The sequence below is a fragment of the Brienomyrus brachyistius genome, chromosome 13 (assembly GCF_023856365.1).
Source record: "Brienomyrus brachyistius isolate T26 chromosome 13, BBRACH_0.4, whole genome shotgun sequence".
In the NCBI taxonomy this organism is placed as follows: Eukaryota; Metazoa; Chordata; class Actinopteri; order Osteoglossiformes; family Mormyridae; genus Brienomyrus; species Brienomyrus brachyistius.
Window position 1 is genome coordinate 14,106,283 of NC_064545.1, and position 19,397 is coordinate 14,125,679.

A 19,397-nucleotide genomic window follows, 5' to 3' on the forward strand; every position below is an offset into this window, starting at 1 on the left:
TGTAATGACATGGTGATTTAGCATTTTGGGCTCATGACGACTGTTGCACACCCATTTGTTACCAAGATTGCTTTACGTACGATTTTAAATTAATTTTTGAATGTTCGAATGTATCCATGTAATGTGCTATGGGCACATCTGGATGGGTGGATGGATGGATGGATGGATGTTTTGTTCTTTTCTTGTCTTCACTCTCCCTACTAAAGTAGCTCATTAATTCAGCACCGGCTCTGGCCAGGGCTTGAAAGGGGTGAAAAGCGGTACAGTATGTGAGTGCCCCCCGCCCCCAAAATTCCAGGGCTAAGAGTGAATTTTACTTTCATTTATATTTATTTATTTAAGGTTAAATAAAATACCATATAAAACCACTGTAGATTTATTGCAATATTACATATTACAATCTTTACAGTAGTTTAATCCATGCCGTTGAAGACCACATGTTCAGACCTAATGCCATAGTAAAATCATTAAAGATGTTTCCTTCGGGAATCTGTAGACAGGAGAGAGGTAGACCATTCTCTTTGCGTGTATACCCAGAAAATTAAGCAACATTTTGAAATAAATGTGAAAATGATGTAATACTGACCAGTTATTTTCTTTGGCCGCATGTACTGTAGACTTACATAAATTGAACATCCTATAATTTTCCTCCAGAAAATTAGCCTGAAGCTAAAAAAATCAGATGACTAAAATATGACTAAAACTAAATTGCATTTTCATCAAAGGACTAAATCTAAGACTAAATCTAAGTATGCTGTTAAATTTAACACTGCACTTCATATCTATAATTGAATTTAGAGAGGTCTCAGGAAAGTTTTTTTCAAGTTTATTGTATAACATTTTATTAAGTTTATTAGCAAATGTATTACATACAGCATGTGTGATGTGAATAACTGTTTGCTGCTGTACCTTTCCAGTTGCCTTTGCCTTCCAGGTGCATTTTGGCTGATTGCATATGGCCTCCCCTTGCTATTTCCCTTAATGTCTGAGGCCAAATAACATGATCACTGTCTCCCAGACCCCCTTATCTTTTTTTTTGTCTTAAGAGTGCAGGATTACATGAAACAGTAGCAGTGGATAGTGAGACAGAACTACAGTGGTTTGAACTTCCAGAGTGCAGGAGATCTTGATCAGTAAACTGGTCAGAGTGGCTGTTCGTGTCAGGAACACTTGGCAGTGGGTAGGCAGAATGACATACTACGGGGGGGCACCAGGATGTCCGAAAACACCGGACGGTACCCAGGGGGGAGAATTGGGGTGCTCTGCTCCAACATGTCAAGAACCACTCCCCGCAGCTCTCGTGGAACGTCGCCCCTCACATCCAGCAACACGGAAACATGCTCCTCACTGGGAGACACAAATATAGACATACATGTGCATTTAAAGGGGCAGTAACACTCACAATTAGACGTAGGGCAGGACAAACTGATATGGGCCACTTCACAGAAAGAGGGGGGGCATTTAAAGGGGCAGTAACACACACCCCTACATATAGGGCAGGACAAACTGATTTGGGCCACTTAACAGAAAGAAAGGGGCATTTAAAGGGACAGTAACATACACACCTACACACAAGGCAGGATTAATTGACAAGGTTTGCTTGAGAAAGAGAGGACTTTTAAGAGGACGATGACACACACATTGTATATGGTTAGCATCCCCGGGGGAGGTGCAGACCCATGGCCTTTCACTCCCATGGCCTTTATTTTTCCTGGTTCCATCTTGATTTTTTTTTACTTGTTGTCTATTCCAGGAGTAACATGAAGTCTTCTTTAATCTCCATTCAGAGGCTCATTTTAAGTCTGCCTGTCAGTCTGTTCCTCAGTCCCACCTTCCATGCTCAGCATTAAATGTTCTGTTATTTGTTTTGAATCTGTGATACTTCTGCGGCATCCCACATTAAACCTACTGAGAATAGCACAATGTAAGAATAGATCTGCAAGCTGTAGCCTATGTAGGATGTCTTCTTATATAGCGACATTGTGAAGTATTTATATACTTTGGGATATACTAGATTTGGGACATAAATGTAAAACTGCAAAATTGTCTTTTTGTAATATCAGTTAGTATTAATTGAGTGATGGCCTATTCTAGTTTTCATGGCTTTAGAATGAACAGTCAATGGCAGTCTGAATTACGCCTGTAATTAACTGTGTCTTGTCCCACTCGTTCGCTCCTCCCGTGTGCCACGCCCCCTCATCTACCTCATGTGGAATCCCCATGTTACCAGCTGTTTCTTGTAGCTGTCATTAGTTCAATGTATTTAAGTCTGCGTTAGGTTTGCTTTCCCCAGTCCGGCCATTGACATCCGTCCTTCCTATGGTGTATCGTGTTCCTTGTTATTTTCCAATTAAAATCCCCCGTTCTCTCGATTTCCCGGCTCCTGTGTTGCTACCCCGCTCCGTGCCTGAGCAAGTGCAGGACAAACTGTCTCTGACAGCTATTTCTTTAATGCTTTCCATCTCGCGATTTAACGCTGAGATTAAATAAAACTAGCACTACCTTATGGTGGTTTAAGATGGGTACTGTCCACCCCTGCGGGCCGAATGTTACCCCAGTGCTGTGGAAGCTCACCTGATGTCGGGGTACTTGGCTACCAGGCCAGACACCTCCAGGATCAGCAGGCTAGGGTCCTGCAAGCGGATGATTTCAGCTAGAACAGGCAGCAGCACACCGGGAGTAACCCCACCCACCATGCCCTCTCCCTCCTAGACAGTGACATGGACAGGTAGTTAGATACAGGCAGACTCACTGTGCTCACCAACAACAGCAATCACAGAATTCACACAGAAACTACCAGTCTTCACTGAAGCATCATATTATTTAATGAATTAAACATGTATTACTGTATTGATTACAAAAATTTATGTAATCTGCTATCATATTTAATCTTAATTCATTTCAGCATAGGGATGCAAGTTTATGGGGTTGCAATGCAGATAGAAACCCACATACTCACCATGTCCTGGAAGACGTCCCGCAGCAATTGGGCATCCTGCACTATGCGCTCAGCCACCTGGTGGCGCTCTGCTGCACCCCGGCACACCAGCCTCCTCTGCATCAGTGCGCGCACATACTCTACCACTACTAGACGCTGGCACTCTTCCTGTAGACGCTGGGAGTATGAGGAGAGGTCATGCCAAAGAAGACCAAAGGCCCGGGTTCATATTACACCACAGAAGGTATAAATGATGTGCGATTCATTGCTTATGTCAGGTCACAAATGATCTGTCTCACTGTTTCAAATCCTGTTTCCCAGCAAGCACAAGGCATGGAGTTTGAGGCACCCAGGGAAGATGCCAGTCCATCAAAGGGCACAATTTATAGACACTGCTCTACAAAAACCACATGTATTTTGGTGGTGGGAGGGAACCCATACAAGCACAGGGAGAACATGCAGACTCCACCTGCAGGGGCAGAAATCAAACCTACAGCCTCAAAGGTGTGAGGCCACAGCACCACCCAGGCTAGTCGTAGGGAGAACAGGTAAACTGCACATATCTTGCAGCAAGGCTGAGATCTGACCCTGGTGGCCAACGTGAGGTTATCCTCAGCTCTCTATGTGCTTCGTAAAATAACATAAGTGATTGATGTGTAATGTCTTGCCTGAGTCCTACAGCCTTGCAGCCAGATGCTGCTCGATGAGGGGTCTGACCTGGCGGCAGGGTGCCCTCACGTGGCCATATAGCTCACAGTGGTGCTCCAGAACCCTGCAGAGCAGGGGGGTGACCTCGCCATGGGTCAGCCAGGAGCCGGAGAGCAGCCTCTGCAGCAGTGGATGGAGCTCCAGGAGCAGCTCGTCCATCACCAGTCGGCAGGCCTTCTTCACAGCACGGTCCAAAGCTACCAGGGGCCCAGGAGGTGGCCAGGGGAAGCAACCTGTGGGGCAGGCAGTGCACTGCTGCTGCAGGCTCTCTGTAGAGCCCCTGGATGGGAGGAGAACAAGGGCAAGCAACTCTATTTAAGAGATCAGCAGGGCAGTCAACTCTAACGCATCTGGTTTGACACTCATGCTTTCAGACTCCACACTCTTGCAAGAAATCTTACGGCAAAAATATACCATTCCATTATAAACCTAAAATTAGTGATTTGCAAAGCCTACAGAATGTTTACAAAGTAATAAAACTCTTACAAAACATTCAAATGCATGTGCATGCCTGTGCAGATTTGTTCTGACCTGAAAATTTCACTCCAGCCAGCTGACTACAGTTGGCAACCCTGGATCTGATGTCGATACCCAGGTACATACACTGGTAAGGTGGTGTATCCATTTGTCTGATACATTATGTCTAGTGGTTTAACTTGGCCACCTATGGTGTGACCATAGTTTTCTTGGGTTTTTAGGTGCATGCAGGAAACTCATTTTTTGGGTAATAACATAGATTAAGTAACTCTTTGGACCAGTAACTCATCTAAGAGGGTAAGTCTGTCTTTCAGTTTGATAGAACTAACAGGCGTTGTTAGAAAATATTGCCTTGTTACACTTTTTATGTAATTAATAGCAAATTATCATTGTGTATATGATGTCATTCAAGTCAGTGTGCTGCGGCTCCTCATAAAATGATGGTCGCAGCTCATCTCTGGGCTCTTTTTGAGCCCCAGAACCTCAGAGTTTACAGAAAAGCACTGGTGGGAACCAGTTTTAAGGAGAAGAGCTGCCACCTACTATGTTGAAGTGTGAATCGTATAGTTACTGAGGCTGGATTATTTTGTTTGTCACCTTCTGATGATGAAGGACATCTTAAAACCACAATTAACCATCTGGTTTTTTTCAGTTCTCACACAGTAGCCTTTAAACTGGAAAGAAATAATGATTTGACATTTATCATAATAATTAACTATACCAACAGATGTGGTATTTCATCGATATTTCAGTGATAACATTTTTGGTCATATTGCCCAGCCCTTCGTGTCTGGGCTCACCTCTACAAGTACAAGATCACAGTAGTTAAATAGACTGGACTTTGTGGGAGAAATGTGCTCATGCACTAGTGTGAATACACCACTTTGTTTGTGCTGGCGGTAGCCTAGCTGTGGCATGTTACGACTGTTCTGTGATTTTTAAGCTTTATCTATGAATTTTTGGTTTGGGTTACGTTTGTGTACTTGTAAATATCTTGTTTAGAAAGTGGATCCCTGTCTAACCCTGAGGTCCAGGGGAGTTTTTTTACACTTAGGCTACTGAAACTGACCATTTTGTCACTGTTTGCACATGTGAACAACTAATGGTACTGGTCCAGTAGGCAGGAGACAGAGGATGATGCAGATAGATCCAATGAATATAACTTGTACTTCAACAGATTTGATTTTCAGACCCTGCTAAACCCCGTCAACTGACCCCCCCACACTGCTGCTGTTAGTGCACCCTACCCTCCCCTGCCTATTAGAGTTAATACTGCCATGGCTGAAGGTCCCCTTCCCTCCCCCATAGTCAGGCTTGGTGTCCGGCACATGCATACACACACATTCATGCATCTACAGAAGAAGGCTTCATGCACAGTGAAGTATATGCAGAAGAAGGCGTCACACACAGTCAAATGGCTATTTCAGTATTAGTTTCAATACTAGCACTTGTGGCCATAAGTGGAAATTAGCGGGAGAACGTTTTAAAATGAATTTGAGGAAGCACTTCTTTACACAGCGTGCAGTTGGAGTATGGAATAGTCTTCCTGCTAGTGTAGTGCAAGCTAAAACCCTGGGTTCCTTTAAATCAGAGCTAGATAAGATTTTAACAACTTTGAGCTATTAGTTATGTTCTCCCCAAACGAGTTTGATGGGCCGAATCCTCTCGTTTGTAAATTTCTTATGTTCTTATGTATATGCAGAAGAAGGTGTCATACACACACACACTCACTTGAGTACAATGCAGTTGCTGATGGCGGCCAGGAGGTAGTGGAGGTAAAACGGATTGCGGCCATGATCCTTACGGTGCTCCTTCCCAAACTGCACCAGGGCTTCGCGAAACCTGAGGGACAGAGAAAGTGGAAGAAGAGCTGGGACTAGCTGCACAAAACACTTTAAGTTTGACACTTAGGGTTTAATTTCTCCTTAGCTGAGGGATTTATTTAAGGATGTTGCACAGAATCCCTTAAAAGGTTTTCTTAGTTAAGGAAAAATCTTAAAGTAAATTTGTACAGTCTCCATGTTTGTTTGCTTGCACTCACGCCTGTTCATGATACCTATTATCGCCCCCAGTGTTAATTTTGTAAACAAAAATTGTTGATGAAAATATGGTCTGGCAAAGGGTTTATTTTTGCGTGATGATAACTAAAACAAAGACGTAATTAAAAAAATGTGTTAATGACAAGGACGAAATGAAACATGATATTTGTCTCACAGACATAAATAAAATAAAAAAGCCAGATTTTGTCCCTGCTGTATCCTTATCTGTTGAAAATGTGGACTGTTCCCGCTGGTGTATCGTGTTTACTAGGAGTAAGTACATTTAGCTCAACTAAGAGCAACCTAGTGGAGTATATAGTGATAACATTTGCTGAATGGTTGATGATAAGCACCAGGGTTGACTTGGAAGATACGTGGAAAAACTGGGAAAAGAGAAGCAGCGGAGAAGACAATTGAGCAGATGGAGTTACAGTTATATCTTAGTTATATTAAATGCAATTTTGCATGGGTCCCCATATGTCTATATCGGAAAATTCAGTCAATAGCCAATATACTTTTATATAAAATCACCAGTTGGTGAAACCTACTAGCACTAATTAGCGGGATAGCATTACATCATTTTTTATTATGTGGAAAACAAAAGATCAATCTGATAGCCAGATTTAATAATGAATTATAAACATGCTGGTAGTCATAAAAATAAAATCATACACAGACTGTCGGTCAGGTAAAATCAACTGTTCATCATTAATTGTACCCACTGGGCGTTCTCAGTCGCAGAACACTGTTCTCAGGACGTTCATTTTCTTCATTTATTGCCATAAATTTAAAATTGCCGTGTTAGTTAAGGTACAGTCAGAAGTACCTTAAGTATTTTTCTTTATTTTGGTTAGTTTTGTGCAACCGTTAGGGGAACTTTAAGGGATTCCTTAAGCATAAGACTAAGACAAGGAGAAAAAGTGAAGTACTCAAGCGATCATTTTAAGGAAATCTGAAGGAGAAGGCTTAAGGGTGTTTTGTACAACCAACATTGTTCTAAGGAAATCTTAACCTGCATTTTAAAATCTTAAGTTGTTTTGTGCAACCGGCCCCTGTGCCTCAGAATATCCTAAGAAGGATGAGCATAGTGGTCAGCATGTGTCACCAGGGCATGCTACCTACCTGTTAAGGAAGCTCTCCAGCTCGTAGAGGCCCATGTGAATGGTCTGATCCCTCAAGGATTCACTGATCATTAGGGCCACCTGAGCATTCTCCTGTAACATCTAGTAGAGCCGTGAAGCATGAGGTACAGCATGGAATTTAGGGAACACAGCCTGAGAGCAAAGGCTGGATGGATAATGCTATATTTGTGTGATTTGAGTACCTAGATGATTTGAGGATACGTGAACATGTGTTCACCTGTTTATTATACAAATACACAGATCACATGCACACCTGAGCAATGATGGTGGGCAGGCTGGTGTGATAGAAGCTCTCGTGGTCCACATCAGGCTCCTGATCTCTTTGCCAGTCTGTCATCTCCACCTCCAAAGCCTTGTTCATCCAATCAGCCACACTGTTCTACAGTACAGTGAAGGCACCATGCTCACTGTGACATTACTTCTGAAGATAGTTACCCTACTTACACAGGCATGACAAACAGCAAATAAAATTCAGTGAATTTAATTTATAGTTATTTATAGCAGCACCAAATACTGTATTTATGGGGGGACTGTTTACTACTGTGATTTGCCTTGAATGTCAGCCCACATTTTGGCTAATGTGAAATTGCTCTGTTGCTCCACTCTAAACCCCTGTACTAAGGAATTTGCATGTGCATTTCATCTACATGTTAGCTGAAGGCCACTGTTTATGCATACAGTGCTACACATGACTACCAATATATATACCGTAACCTTTGGTAGTTATAAACTGCACTTCACAAAGCAGTAGAAGTGTTAAATTTGGGTCCAGAAAGTACAATTCCAGACCAAGGTTTTGTTTCAACCAACCAGTTGAGTACTCAGTGACTGATTCTTTATACTCAGCTGGTTGGTTGAAATAAAACCTTGGTCTGGAATTGTACTTCCTGGACCAGAATTTTTCACCTCTGCAAAGCAGCATGGGAAATTTGGAACACAGAGGAGTGGTTGTTCCGACTCAGAGATCAACAACGTTTGATTTAAATTGAAATTAGCAGCAGGGACAGGCATGAGTATATAGGCGCACAAGCAGACAGGGGGTTTGCTGTCTCACCCGAACGCTGTGTACATATTTGCTCTGAAGTTTTTCTAGGGTCTTGGGGGAGATGAGGGGTCCCAGCTCATGCGGGTCTATTTCTGATACCACATCAGGATGGCCCAACATGTCGTGGCTTAGACAGTGGACAGAGAACAATGTTATTGGTGGGGGGTGGAGTCACACATTCACACCACTCACATACACACACGCGCTCACCTGCAATAGACGTGCAGCACCCAGTTGAGCACGGCGAAGATCTCCCCCCTCTCCAGGTCCCAGCTGCTCACCTGGGCCAGGTGCGTCTGTAGGCAGCGGTGGACAGTGGCCACATAGACGCGCACCAGCCGGTAGTGGGGCGGCACACACTGCTCCAGCAAGTGCTGCACAGTGGCCACGTCTCCCATGATGCTGTGCTGCAGGGCAGACAGGTGGTTGCCCAAGCCAGAGCCTCGAGTGTGCAGGTAGGAGACACTGCAGAAGCGTGATGACACCATCTCATCCATCACCTGAGGGGCCCACACAGTACATACATCCATCCATCCATCCATTTTCCAAACCGCTTATCCTACTGGGTCGCGGGGGGTCCGGAGCCTATCCCGGAAGCAATGGGCACGAGGCAGGGAACAACCCAGGATGGGGGGCCAGCCCATCGCAGGTGTGTGTATATATATATATATGGACAAATTTGTTGGGTTCCTTCCAGCTCATTGAGACAATGCTTAATTTCTCCAGAAGATTTATTAAATTAAAAGCAATTGGCTAATTTAGACTGACAACATTTTGAATTCACGATTTCCCTTGCCCAGACGCCGGTCACCGGGGCCCCCCCCTGGAGCCAGGCCTTGGGGGTGGGGCTCGATGGCGAGTGCCTGGTGGTCAGGCCTGCACCCATGGGGCCTGGTCGGGCACAGCCCGAACAAAACATGTGGATTCCCCCTCCAATGGGCTCACCACCCATGGGAGGGGCCATAGGGGTCGGGTGCAGTGCGAGTTGAGCAGCGACCAAAGGCGGGGACCTTGGCGGTCCGATCCTCGGCTGCAGGAGCTAGCTCTAGGGACATGGAATATCACCTCTCTGGTGGGGAAGGAGCCTGAGCTGGTTGCGAGGTTGTGAAGTTCTGGCTAGATATAGCCGGGCTCACCTCGACGCACGGCTTGGGCTTTGGAACCAGTCTCCTTGAGGGGGGTTGGACCCTTTTCCACTCTGGAGTTGCCTGCGGGGAGAGGCGCCGAGCGGGGGTGGGCATACTTAATGCCGCCTGGCTGGGCGCCTGTACATTTGGGTTTACCGCGGTGGACGAGAGGGTAGCCTCCCTTCGCCTTCGGGTGACCTCCAACAAGATACTGACCCAAAATATACAGGTAAATGCACTCAACAATGGCTGAGGGAAAAAAATATTGGACTCTTCCTAAATGGCCTTCCAAGAGCCCAGATCTTAATCCTATTGAATCTCTGTGGAAAGATCTGAAACTTGCAGTGTGGAGATGCCATCCAGTTTGCTCAGGAACAGTGGGCCAAACTACCTGTTGGCAAATGCAGACGTCTCATTGTGAAGTACAGAGATCGGTTGTTGGCAGTGATTGCTGCAAAAGGTGGTGCCACAAAGTGTTAAATTAAGGGTACCAAATTAAGGGTCCATGCCATTTTCCTTAATTTAATTATATTAAATACTCAACCGAATCAATAATAAGTTTGATTCGTGTTAAATATGAAATAAAGGGATTCCATGAATCTTTTTTCAGTTTCAAGTTATGTCAGAGATAGTTGTGTTTTTTTTGTTTTTTTTTTGGAGGGGTACCAACAAATTTGTCCACGTCTGTATATGTGTGTGTGTGTGTGTGTGTGTGTGTGTGTGTGTGAGTACATATATATGCACTTGCGACCTTCTTGACAGCTGTAATGGGTCTGGCCTCAGGCTCATTCTACTCTGGGCTGTGCCTTACTCTGTGTTGTATCGTACTTTGTACTGTACCATACTCTGCTTGTGTGACGGTCACCTGAAAGAAGCGTTTCCTCCAGCAGCGAGGTCGCCCTGGGGGAAGGGGCCTGGTGCAGCCCCCCCCCCTCCTCTCCTCCAGCAGACTGCGGTCCAGTGCTTCCTCCCGCTCCACTATCCGCACAGCAGACACAAAGGACGTAGGGTTCTGCCGGGCTAGAGCAAGCCCACTGCCCACAACGGCCCACAGCTCCCTGGCTAGTGCCTCCACCAGGCGACCCACATCAGAGAAGTAGGCGCGCACCAGCTCCTCGTCTCGCGGGTCCAAAGCTGCCACCCCCACACCCAGCTGCCACAGTACCTCATCCTGCCAGCGCTCCAGCTCCATGAGGTGGGTGTGGGCCTCTAGGAGGCGACGGGATTCCACCAGTCTCTCTGTCTCCAGGACCACACCTCGCACTGGGGGAAGGAAAGACAGAGAGATACACAGTAGGATGGTAGGATGGAGGTGAGAGGAAGAGTGAGAGGGATGATAGGATGGACATAAAGTAAGGGAGATGGAGAAATGGAGCAATGGAGGGATGGTATAAAAGCAGAGAGATACTTTGGAATGTCAGTAGGTCACAGATAGGTAATACCTGTGATATGTGCTCATGCTCCTCACACGCTCACCAACCACTGCAAATTTGCTTCCCTTTCCACTTACATGCCTATATGTAGAATCTTTCCCCACCAATTAGGTAGTTTAATGCATTTCTTTGTGTATGTCTTAACCCTCTGGAGCTGGCTATGCTGCCCACAGGATAAAACAGAAATTTTGTCAAACTCTTTAAGGAACTCTGTGAATTTTCATCATAGAAACATTAAAAAAAAACCCAGATATACTACTACTTTTTAAATATACGTTATATTTCCACCCCTCCAAATCATTGGATTCAAGTGTTCCAATCACTTCCATAGCCACAGGTGTATGTAAATGAAGCACCCAGGCATGCAGACAGCTTCTACAAACATTTGCGAAAGAATGGGTCGCTCTCAGGAGCTCAGTGAATTCAAGCGTGGTACTTTGATAGGATGCCACCTGTGCAATAAGTCCATTCAGGAAATTTCCACACTACTAAATATTCCACGGTCAACTGATAGTGGTATTATAACAAAGTGGAAGCAATTGGGACAACGCATGCTGAAGCGCACAGTGTGCAGAGTCACCAACTGTCTGCAGAGTCAGTAGCTACAGACCTCCAAACTTCGTGTGGCCTTCAGATTAGCTCTTGGACAATGTGTAGAGAACTTCATGGAACGGGTTTTCTCTGGAGTGATTCTCACAGTTCTCTGTCTGGAAATCCGATGGACGAATCTGTGTTTGGCGGTTGCCAGGAGAACATTACTTGCTTGACTGCATTGTGCCAAGTGTAAAGTTTGATGGAGGAGGGATAATGGTATGGGGGTGTTTTTCAGGGGTTGGGCTAGGCCCTTAGTTCTAGTGAAAGGAACTCTTAATGCTGCAGCATTCTACTACATTTTCCACAATTTCATGTTTCCAACCAGTGCAAAAACCAAGGTCCATAAGAACATAAGCGGAGCGGGCAGAATTTGGTCAGAGCGCGGAGCGGTTTTTTAATTAAAGCTGGAGCGGTCGCTCTGCCTCGCTCCAATTTCGCTCCGATACCGCTCACACTACAACTCTGAGGCGTGCCCAAATTTACCCAGAATTCATCTGTACAATTATCAAGACTGTTACACAAATTGGCTGAGATGGAAGTGTTTCACAAAGGAAACTGATAGGTCACACAAGTACTATTCTTATCAAACGTATAGATGACAATAATGTACAGCAGGAACAACGATGTAGTGAAACTGTTTCAGTGAGTAAAGATTCACTTTGGAACCTAAAAAGACACCTTCCTCAGAAACAGTGCTACGCGAAAACGCGGAGGCCAGGGCAAAATGTGAGCAAGTTTTATATGGTTGTAGCATATCAAGTCTATAAAGTAAATAAAAGTATAAAAGCATGTAAAGTAAATACTGGCAATCAAATAAATTAAATCAAATTAAGTTTTGTCATTCTAAGTCGGTCTAATAGGATTTTTTAAATTCACATAACGTCAGTGAAATTTAATTTTATAGAGAGAGAGAGACGCAGCAGCAGCATCAACAGGAAAAAATTGAGGAATTTAAAACGTGGATGATTAGCCTGTATATTCTGTATATATATGATTCCTTTATTTTTAAGCCTATTTTTATGTTGAATGCCATTGCCAAACCTGTCCGTTGTTGCCTATATTTTATTTAAAAATGAATATTTTCTTTTCTGAGTGACAATGTTGCTGTTGCTCATATTTCTTTATGATATAATGCTTTGGTTTAAGGCAAGGATGTTAGGCATGCAGATTATTTGTCCCTCTTGCGTGGGGCGATTTGGCTGGAGCGGGAGGAAATTTTAGTGGAGTGAGGAGCGGTGTTGAGCGGAGCAGCTTAGTGCGAATTAGAGCGGAGGAGTGGGTGGAGCCAACAGCCTCGTGAGCAAGGAGCAGAAGTTCTCACCGCTCCACTGCACTCACATGCTCTGCTCCCCATTGGTGTGGCTCAAGTCATATCAAGTTTGGTCTCAAAAGACCAAAATAGTGCTGAGATATGGCATTTGGCTTTGACGGACAAATTACTTGGAAATCAAAAGTCCATCTGGTTTCCTTGTAAGACTGAGTACTAAGATTATTTCTGAGAAATTTGGTTAAGGTTGGAGAATATTGGCCTATGGAAAATTTCTGAATTCTCAGAGAAATCCAATATGGTGGCTGTAGTAGTTAGGTGGACATGAATTTCTCGATGTATCAGACTGGCCAAAGTTTTTCTTGGTCAAACCACTCAACAGTTATTAGCCAAAAGGCATGTTTGCTTATTGCAGCAACCTCTAGTTGTGGAACGACACAATTTTTGTTGACCTTGCTCATGATTGGGTCCCAACTGCAGTCACCAAATTTAGTTTTGACCAATTAAAGCTTTGCTGAGATATGACCACACATCCTGTCTGGAGGAATTGGCATCAACACATTGGACAACAGCAGCCATAGCATTTGATGTAGCATAATTCTTTGAATAATTTTTGGAATGGCCAGTCTGTAGACAATGCACACCAAATTTGTAGGCTATCACAATAATTCAAAATGGTGGAAAACTCAATAACGATGTCCTAAGATCCATGGGTTCCTTCAAATTGGGACTAGCCACGGATTTAGATGAATCAAAGATCACAATTCTAGGCCAAAGGATTTCAGTGTTCCTTTAATTTTAGAGTGAGCTGTCTGAAAATTTGACCAATTCTAATTTGTCATGTGCCTGCAAAATACTTTTTTAGCGTGTTTGCAAGACCAAGATTCTTCTATCGCTGCTGTTTCCTTCCTTTGCTCCCACACAACACTGCTGCCTCATTTTTGGGGCAATTTGTCTGAAAATGAAACCAGGTGTTCTTCATTGTTTTGCCCATATTGTTTTAGTGAAGCAACAATAAAATTAATCAAATACGTTTTGACTTATCACATTCACAAGGTCAAATGTCGTCTGCTTCCCCCTTTGCACCCACTAAGAGGTGCTGCTTCGGTTTTGGGGTGAGTTAGCTCAAAATGTAATCAGTTTCAATTCGTCACCCATGCAATGCCTCTGAAAAGTCAGAAAAAGATCCATCAAATGTTTGTGGCGGTGACAACGCTGGCGGAGGCACCGGAGCAGATCCAGAACCATACTGTATGTATTCTCCAGCGTTCATATGTTTATTATCTCAGTGTTAAATTTGAGAAATTGTTTTATTGTCACTCTAACAATGATTTGTAGCTTAAACCATCACAGAGTGACAGCTTGACTCACCGGAGTGAAGGCGGGGCAGGTTGCTGACAGCGGCGAGCAGCTGGGAGTGACTGAAGGACGCCCCCCGCAGGACAGCCAGGGCCTCGGTGCTCTCTGCGTTTTGGAAGCCCTCTGCCTTGGCCTCAGCAAGAGAACACGACACCTCCTTAAGCTCCAGTCGTGCCTCCCGTAGCTGCTTGAGACCCCGGTCTACGCCCTCTAGGTAGGTCTGCACCATTGACTTTGGGAACATAATGTCACATGAGACACAGGGCAGGGGCACATGAAAGCAACAGAACAGAACAGAAGCCGGGCTCCAGCTATGATGTCAGTGCGTTAATGGCACCTGTAAGTGTGTAAGTACTGTGCAGACACAGGGACTGGGGAGCAGGTGGGTACAGTAACAGGCCGAATGTCTGCGTCTTGGCTCGGGTGTGGTGGGGTGTATGTATGTGATCAGGCTACTCACAGGTCCGTTTGGGTGCTACCTTGAGTCTGGAGTGGATGGACTCAGTACGCTGCCTTTCCCTCTTGCGGTACTGGCCCAGCTTCTCCAGCTGATCCGGTCGCGTAAATACGCCTGATGCCCATTTCAGGGCAGCACCCCGGGCCAGTTGCTCCGCCCTCTCCAGCTCTGGCCAATCCTCTACAGTGGGCAGGGCATCTGTCAATCAAATAGCCAGCATGGCCCAGAGGCCAGTTAGCAACCCAGGCAAAGACAGAATGGCCCAGAAGGATTGGTTATGTCTGCAGGAGGAAGCCACTGAGAGCAGGCCAGGACAATGCACCCGCCAGTGCTACTGTATACTAGTATAAAAAAAGAAATCTGGTGGAGGAATCTGTTTCTCACCCCAATTTTGTATGCAAACCAATGCATTTTTTCCACAAAATTTTTTGTCAAGACTTCATACCAGTTTCCAGCAAAACTAAATCTAGGAAACTGCAGCCAAGGTGGTTTACTACAGAAAATAAGAATAAAGTCTGGAGGAAAAGGGCTCTGTTCCAGAAATAGAAATTTAACTAGCGATTTCAAAATAAAGCAGGAGTATCTAAGTCTACAGGTTGAGTTAAAAATAACATTAGACTCACTAAGAGGAATGAAGAAAGGAAGATTGCATTGGAGGTTTAGGATGACATTAAAAGTTTCTTCCAATACTTTAACTCCAAAAGAGCTCTAAAGGCTGAAATCACTAATCTGCAGGATAGTAAGGGTCTTATAACTGAAAGTGAAATTGATATAGTAAAAGAGTTTAATGATTATTTTACACGGGTGTTCAGAGTACAGAACACAAATACCTTGCCACCATTTAGTACGAATACAGCGTCGTCTATGACCAATGTATATATAACTGAGGCTGATGTAGTACAAAGCCTAGCTATGCTCAAAATAAATAAATCGCAGGGCCCTGATGGCATCTTACCTATAGTTTTAAAAGAGATGAGGGATATTATTAGCCAACCTTTAACTTTACTATTTCAGAAATGCTTATCTACTGGTGTGGTACCGGTAGCACACCAGACCTCTCAAGCCCACCAACATTATGTGACTGTCACTGCACGTCAGCCAAACCCAATCAGCACCCAGTTATCTAGTGCAAGGCGTAAACACAGGAGGTGGCAAGACATTGCTTGAGGAAAATTGTTAGCTCTATGTGGCATGTGGCAAGGCAAGGACAATCTTTAAGAGGCCATACTGAACAAAGTGGGAATCTTGTATCAGCTCATAAAACTTAGGGCAGAAGAGGATGATCCAGTTTTATTGAAATGGTTAACAGATCGTGCCACTGCATATATAAGCCTTAAATCGCAGAATGAAATCCTGAACATTATGGCCAATACAATAATCTGAGGGATTGCAAGTGAGATTAGGTCTCCAGCCCTTGTTCAGTTTTCTGTAATAGCTGATGGCACCCAGGATATTTCTGGTATTGAGCAGGAAAGTGTCTGTCTGTGCTATGTGGACCATGACCTTATGCCACATGAGGAGCTTATTGGGTTGTACAGTTTATCAGAGACAACAGGCCAAGGCTTTGCCAAAATGGTTACTGATGTGTTGTTGAGGCTTAATCTGCCAATGTCTGCCTTACGTGGGCAAAGTTACGATGGTGCCTCCAACATGGCAGGAAAGTACAGTGGTGCACAGGCAGTAGTGAGGGAGCAGCAGCCATTAGCCCTCTCTGTGCATTGTGGGGCATATTGTGTCAGTTTAATCACACAGGCTGGCTGCTCAGTTTCCCCAATGATCCGGGACTGCCTTTCTTGGGTCCATCAGTTAGGCAGCGTCCTTTTCAACCAGTCAGGAAAATTTAAGAGAATGTTTGAAAACATGACACGGGCACCTCTGAAAATGAACCCATCACCACACTGAAACCTCTATGTCCAACCAGGTGGACTGTGCGTAATCCTGCTATAATAGCTGTGCTAGGGCAGGATCAGCGGGTATAGAAGTGATGGCAAAAAGTGCATCTATGACAGCTTCAACTGCCAGTGGCTTATTCAAGCACTTCAGTAACAGTAAGCCTGTATTGGGTCTTACACTTGCTTCTGCTGTTGTTGGAGAACTTGAGTGCCTAAACATTTCACTGCAGAAGAAGACCCAGACTGTCTCTGGTATGCAGGATGCAGTAGATTGTGTACGATCCTACCTTCAGGGAAGGAGAAATGACAAGAGCTATCTTGAATTGTACGAGAACGCTACATCATTGGTAAACTCGGTCAAATTAGTTGACCCTATTGAGACAGCAAATTCAAGGCGTTTTGCTGGCAAAGCAGTGGACCATTACAGGGCAGAATTCTAAAAAGTATTGGATTGTGTGGAGGCTTAGTTTGGTGAGTGTTTCAACCAAGACAGACTAAAGTCTCTGCAAAACCTAGAGAATGTCCTTTTGACTGGATTGTTAGCTGATTCAGTAGATAAGTACCTTGAGTTGCACAGAGGTACTCTTGCAGTACAGTTGCCTCTCTCTCACCGGAAATTCTCCTGTAGCAGCAGTAGAGAGGCAGCAGAGGTCCTAAGAGAATGCCAGTGGAGGTGTGCGGCTTGTTTGACCAGGTTGAGGTCCTTGTCAGAGTTTTGTTGGTGGTTCCAGTGTCCTCATGTGAAGCTTAGAGGAGCTTCAGTGCATTGCGGAGACTAAAGACGTGGCTAAGAGCTACTATGGGCCAAGACGGAGTTAACAGTCTGTTAGTCTGCAATATGCAGAAAGACGAGCTGGACAACTTTAACATAAACAACATATGCCAAGAGTTTGTGGGGCCCAGTGATACCAGGAAAAACACATTTGGTACTTTTGTTTACTTACTTAATGTAAGTTTGCTTTAAATTGCAGATGTTTTTTTTTTTTTACATAGAGCAGTTACTGTAAATAGATTATTTAATAATTGATTTTGTTACAAAACATTACTTATTTTATATATCTTTTTCACAATAACAGTCATGTTTAAATTTTATTGTATGATGTTAGCTTGACTGTAAACAACATAACAAACAATGCAATAAATAGTTTTGAAGAAAAATCTGCTTTGTCATTGAACCTGAGAAAAACTTTGAAAATAAGCATAATGACACAGTCTCCATGCTACAATAATAATGATAGAAGTAAAGTTTTTCACTGTGGGGACATATATTCATAAGTACAATTTGACTGTATTATTTGTGTGCCCTTCAAAAATTGCTCATGAGAAATTTTATATTAATTGTCCCCCCCTACTGTTAAATGAAATTTACGCCCATGCCTGGGTTCCTTTAAATCAGAGCTAGATAACATTTTAACAACTCTGGGCTATTAGTTAAATTCTCCCCAAACGAGCTTGATGGGCCGAACGGCCTCCTCTCATTTGTAAATATCTTCCTTCCACTGCGTTTGTGAACCACAGGCACCACTGTACAAACATGCAAAAGTAATTTGTTTGGTTACTTATGGTTAATGTTAGGGCAGGGTATGGGTTAAGGTTCTCATGTTGGGATTAAAATTTTCCCCATTGAAATGAATTACAAAGCTGTGTGTGTGTGGGGGGGTATGATGCAGTGCATGACTCTCTGGTCATAAGACCCTGGTCTTAGCTAACCCTTTTGTACAAGACTCACGAAATCTGCACATTCCTCTGTTAACTGTTCTGTGGGTCCACTGTGTCATACGATTAAGCTTTCTCAGGCAGAATACTGCCATAAACAACTCAGAGCAGAAGAATCCTGGATGGTTGTACAAGTGCTCAGTCTCCTGAAGAAGTCACATGGCAAGACATGGATATTCAAACATAAAGTGAGATTCCCAGCACAGGTTAACCTGTCCACCATCAAACTGCTCAGCGTGAGATTGCCAACACAGGTTAACTTTTTTTTAAGTGATAACGGCATTTTAATGGGACAGCTTAGGACAATTATTCTGAAGTAAACAGTGAATGCCAGCTGTGTTGGCCGGAGGACTTTATCTGTAAACTTCCTTCATTTCTAATAGTATTTAAGTATGATGGAAAGCCAGCAGACCACACGGTGTCACTTCAGACCCTCTATTTCCTGCCAGAAAAACTTTGGAGAGCAGAGAACAAACGGAATTTCCTGCATCTGACATCCTGGGCTCCACAATCCCTAGATTTTGGATTGTATGTAAAGAGTTTGCGGGTTTCCAAATGGGCTTAATTGGTGTGAGCCGACGCCATGCTTCCGAGCCGGGGTGCTGTTTGTCAGAGGGGGAGAGTGTTACCTTCAGAGTTCCCATTGCCGTTGTTCACTCCGTCGACCGACATCCACTTTCGGTTCAGCCGTCCTGTCACCAAGGGAGACTGCGGTTGGGTCCTCAAGAGTTTGACGCAGCTCAAACAGAGAGAAAAGGGGAGTTAGAATGAGCTAGAGAGAGAGAGAGAGCCGGGCAGATATCCACACTGACAGCCTTCCCCCTCACATCCTCTACAGACTAGCAGGAAGGGGGGGCAGGGGGTGGACAGCCAGACAAGTGGGGGGATGCAGCACCACATGGGAAAGGGTGTATACAAAGGGGGGGGCAAAGCAAAGTATCTGTTACTCAAAAAAACATTTTTCTATCCTTGAAAGCCCCTTTCTTTCCTGTGAGGTAATTTCCTATGCTGGATGTACAACAAAGGAAATGCCAACCAGACCAGGAGGACCAGCAAACCACTGATGTCATCAGCTAGAGACGGGCAAGGTGTGGCCAGTACTGGGCAAATAGTGCTGAGTCACTACTTGTGAATGCTGTGAGCCCTCTGAATGTAATCTGCTCGAACTGGGTCACCGAGCTTGGGAGGTTGAGTGTCGAATTT

General features: G+C 44.3%; 1 protein-coding gene across 3 annotated transcripts; it reads right to left on the bottom strand.

Annotated features, from left to right (window-relative positions):
- Positions 1–805: 805 nt before the first annotated feature.
- Positions 806–19,010, bottom strand: exoc3l1 (exocyst complex component 3-like 1). 3 transcript variants are annotated; one of them, XM_048973199.1, is made up of 13 exons: positions 18,824–19,010; positions 14,609–14,784; positions 14,142–14,361; positions 10,342–10,739; positions 8,560–8,849; positions 8,359–8,476; positions 7,558–7,683; positions 7,285–7,385; positions 5,855–5,965; positions 3,656–3,926; positions 2,960–3,115; positions 2,575–2,633; positions 806–1,347 (listed from the first exon to the last, which is right to left on the bottom strand). In XM_048973199.1, the coding sequence occupies exons 1-13, from the start codon at positions 18,864–18,866 to the stop codon at positions 1,161–1,163; spliced, it is 2,256 nt and encodes a 751-aa protein (XP_048829156.1). In that variant the 5' UTR covers positions 18,867–19,010; the 3' UTR covers positions 806–1,160. The 3 variants fall into 3 exon arrangements, with proteins under 3 accessions (XP_048829156.1, XP_048829155.1, XP_048829157.1); XM_048973198.1 differs by having other exon boundaries at positions 2,575–2,708; XM_048973200.1 differs by lacking the exon at positions 18,824–19,010 and having other exon boundaries at positions 2,575–2,708; positions 14,590–14,747.
- Between the last annotated feature and the right edge of the window lie 387 nt (positions 19,011–19,397).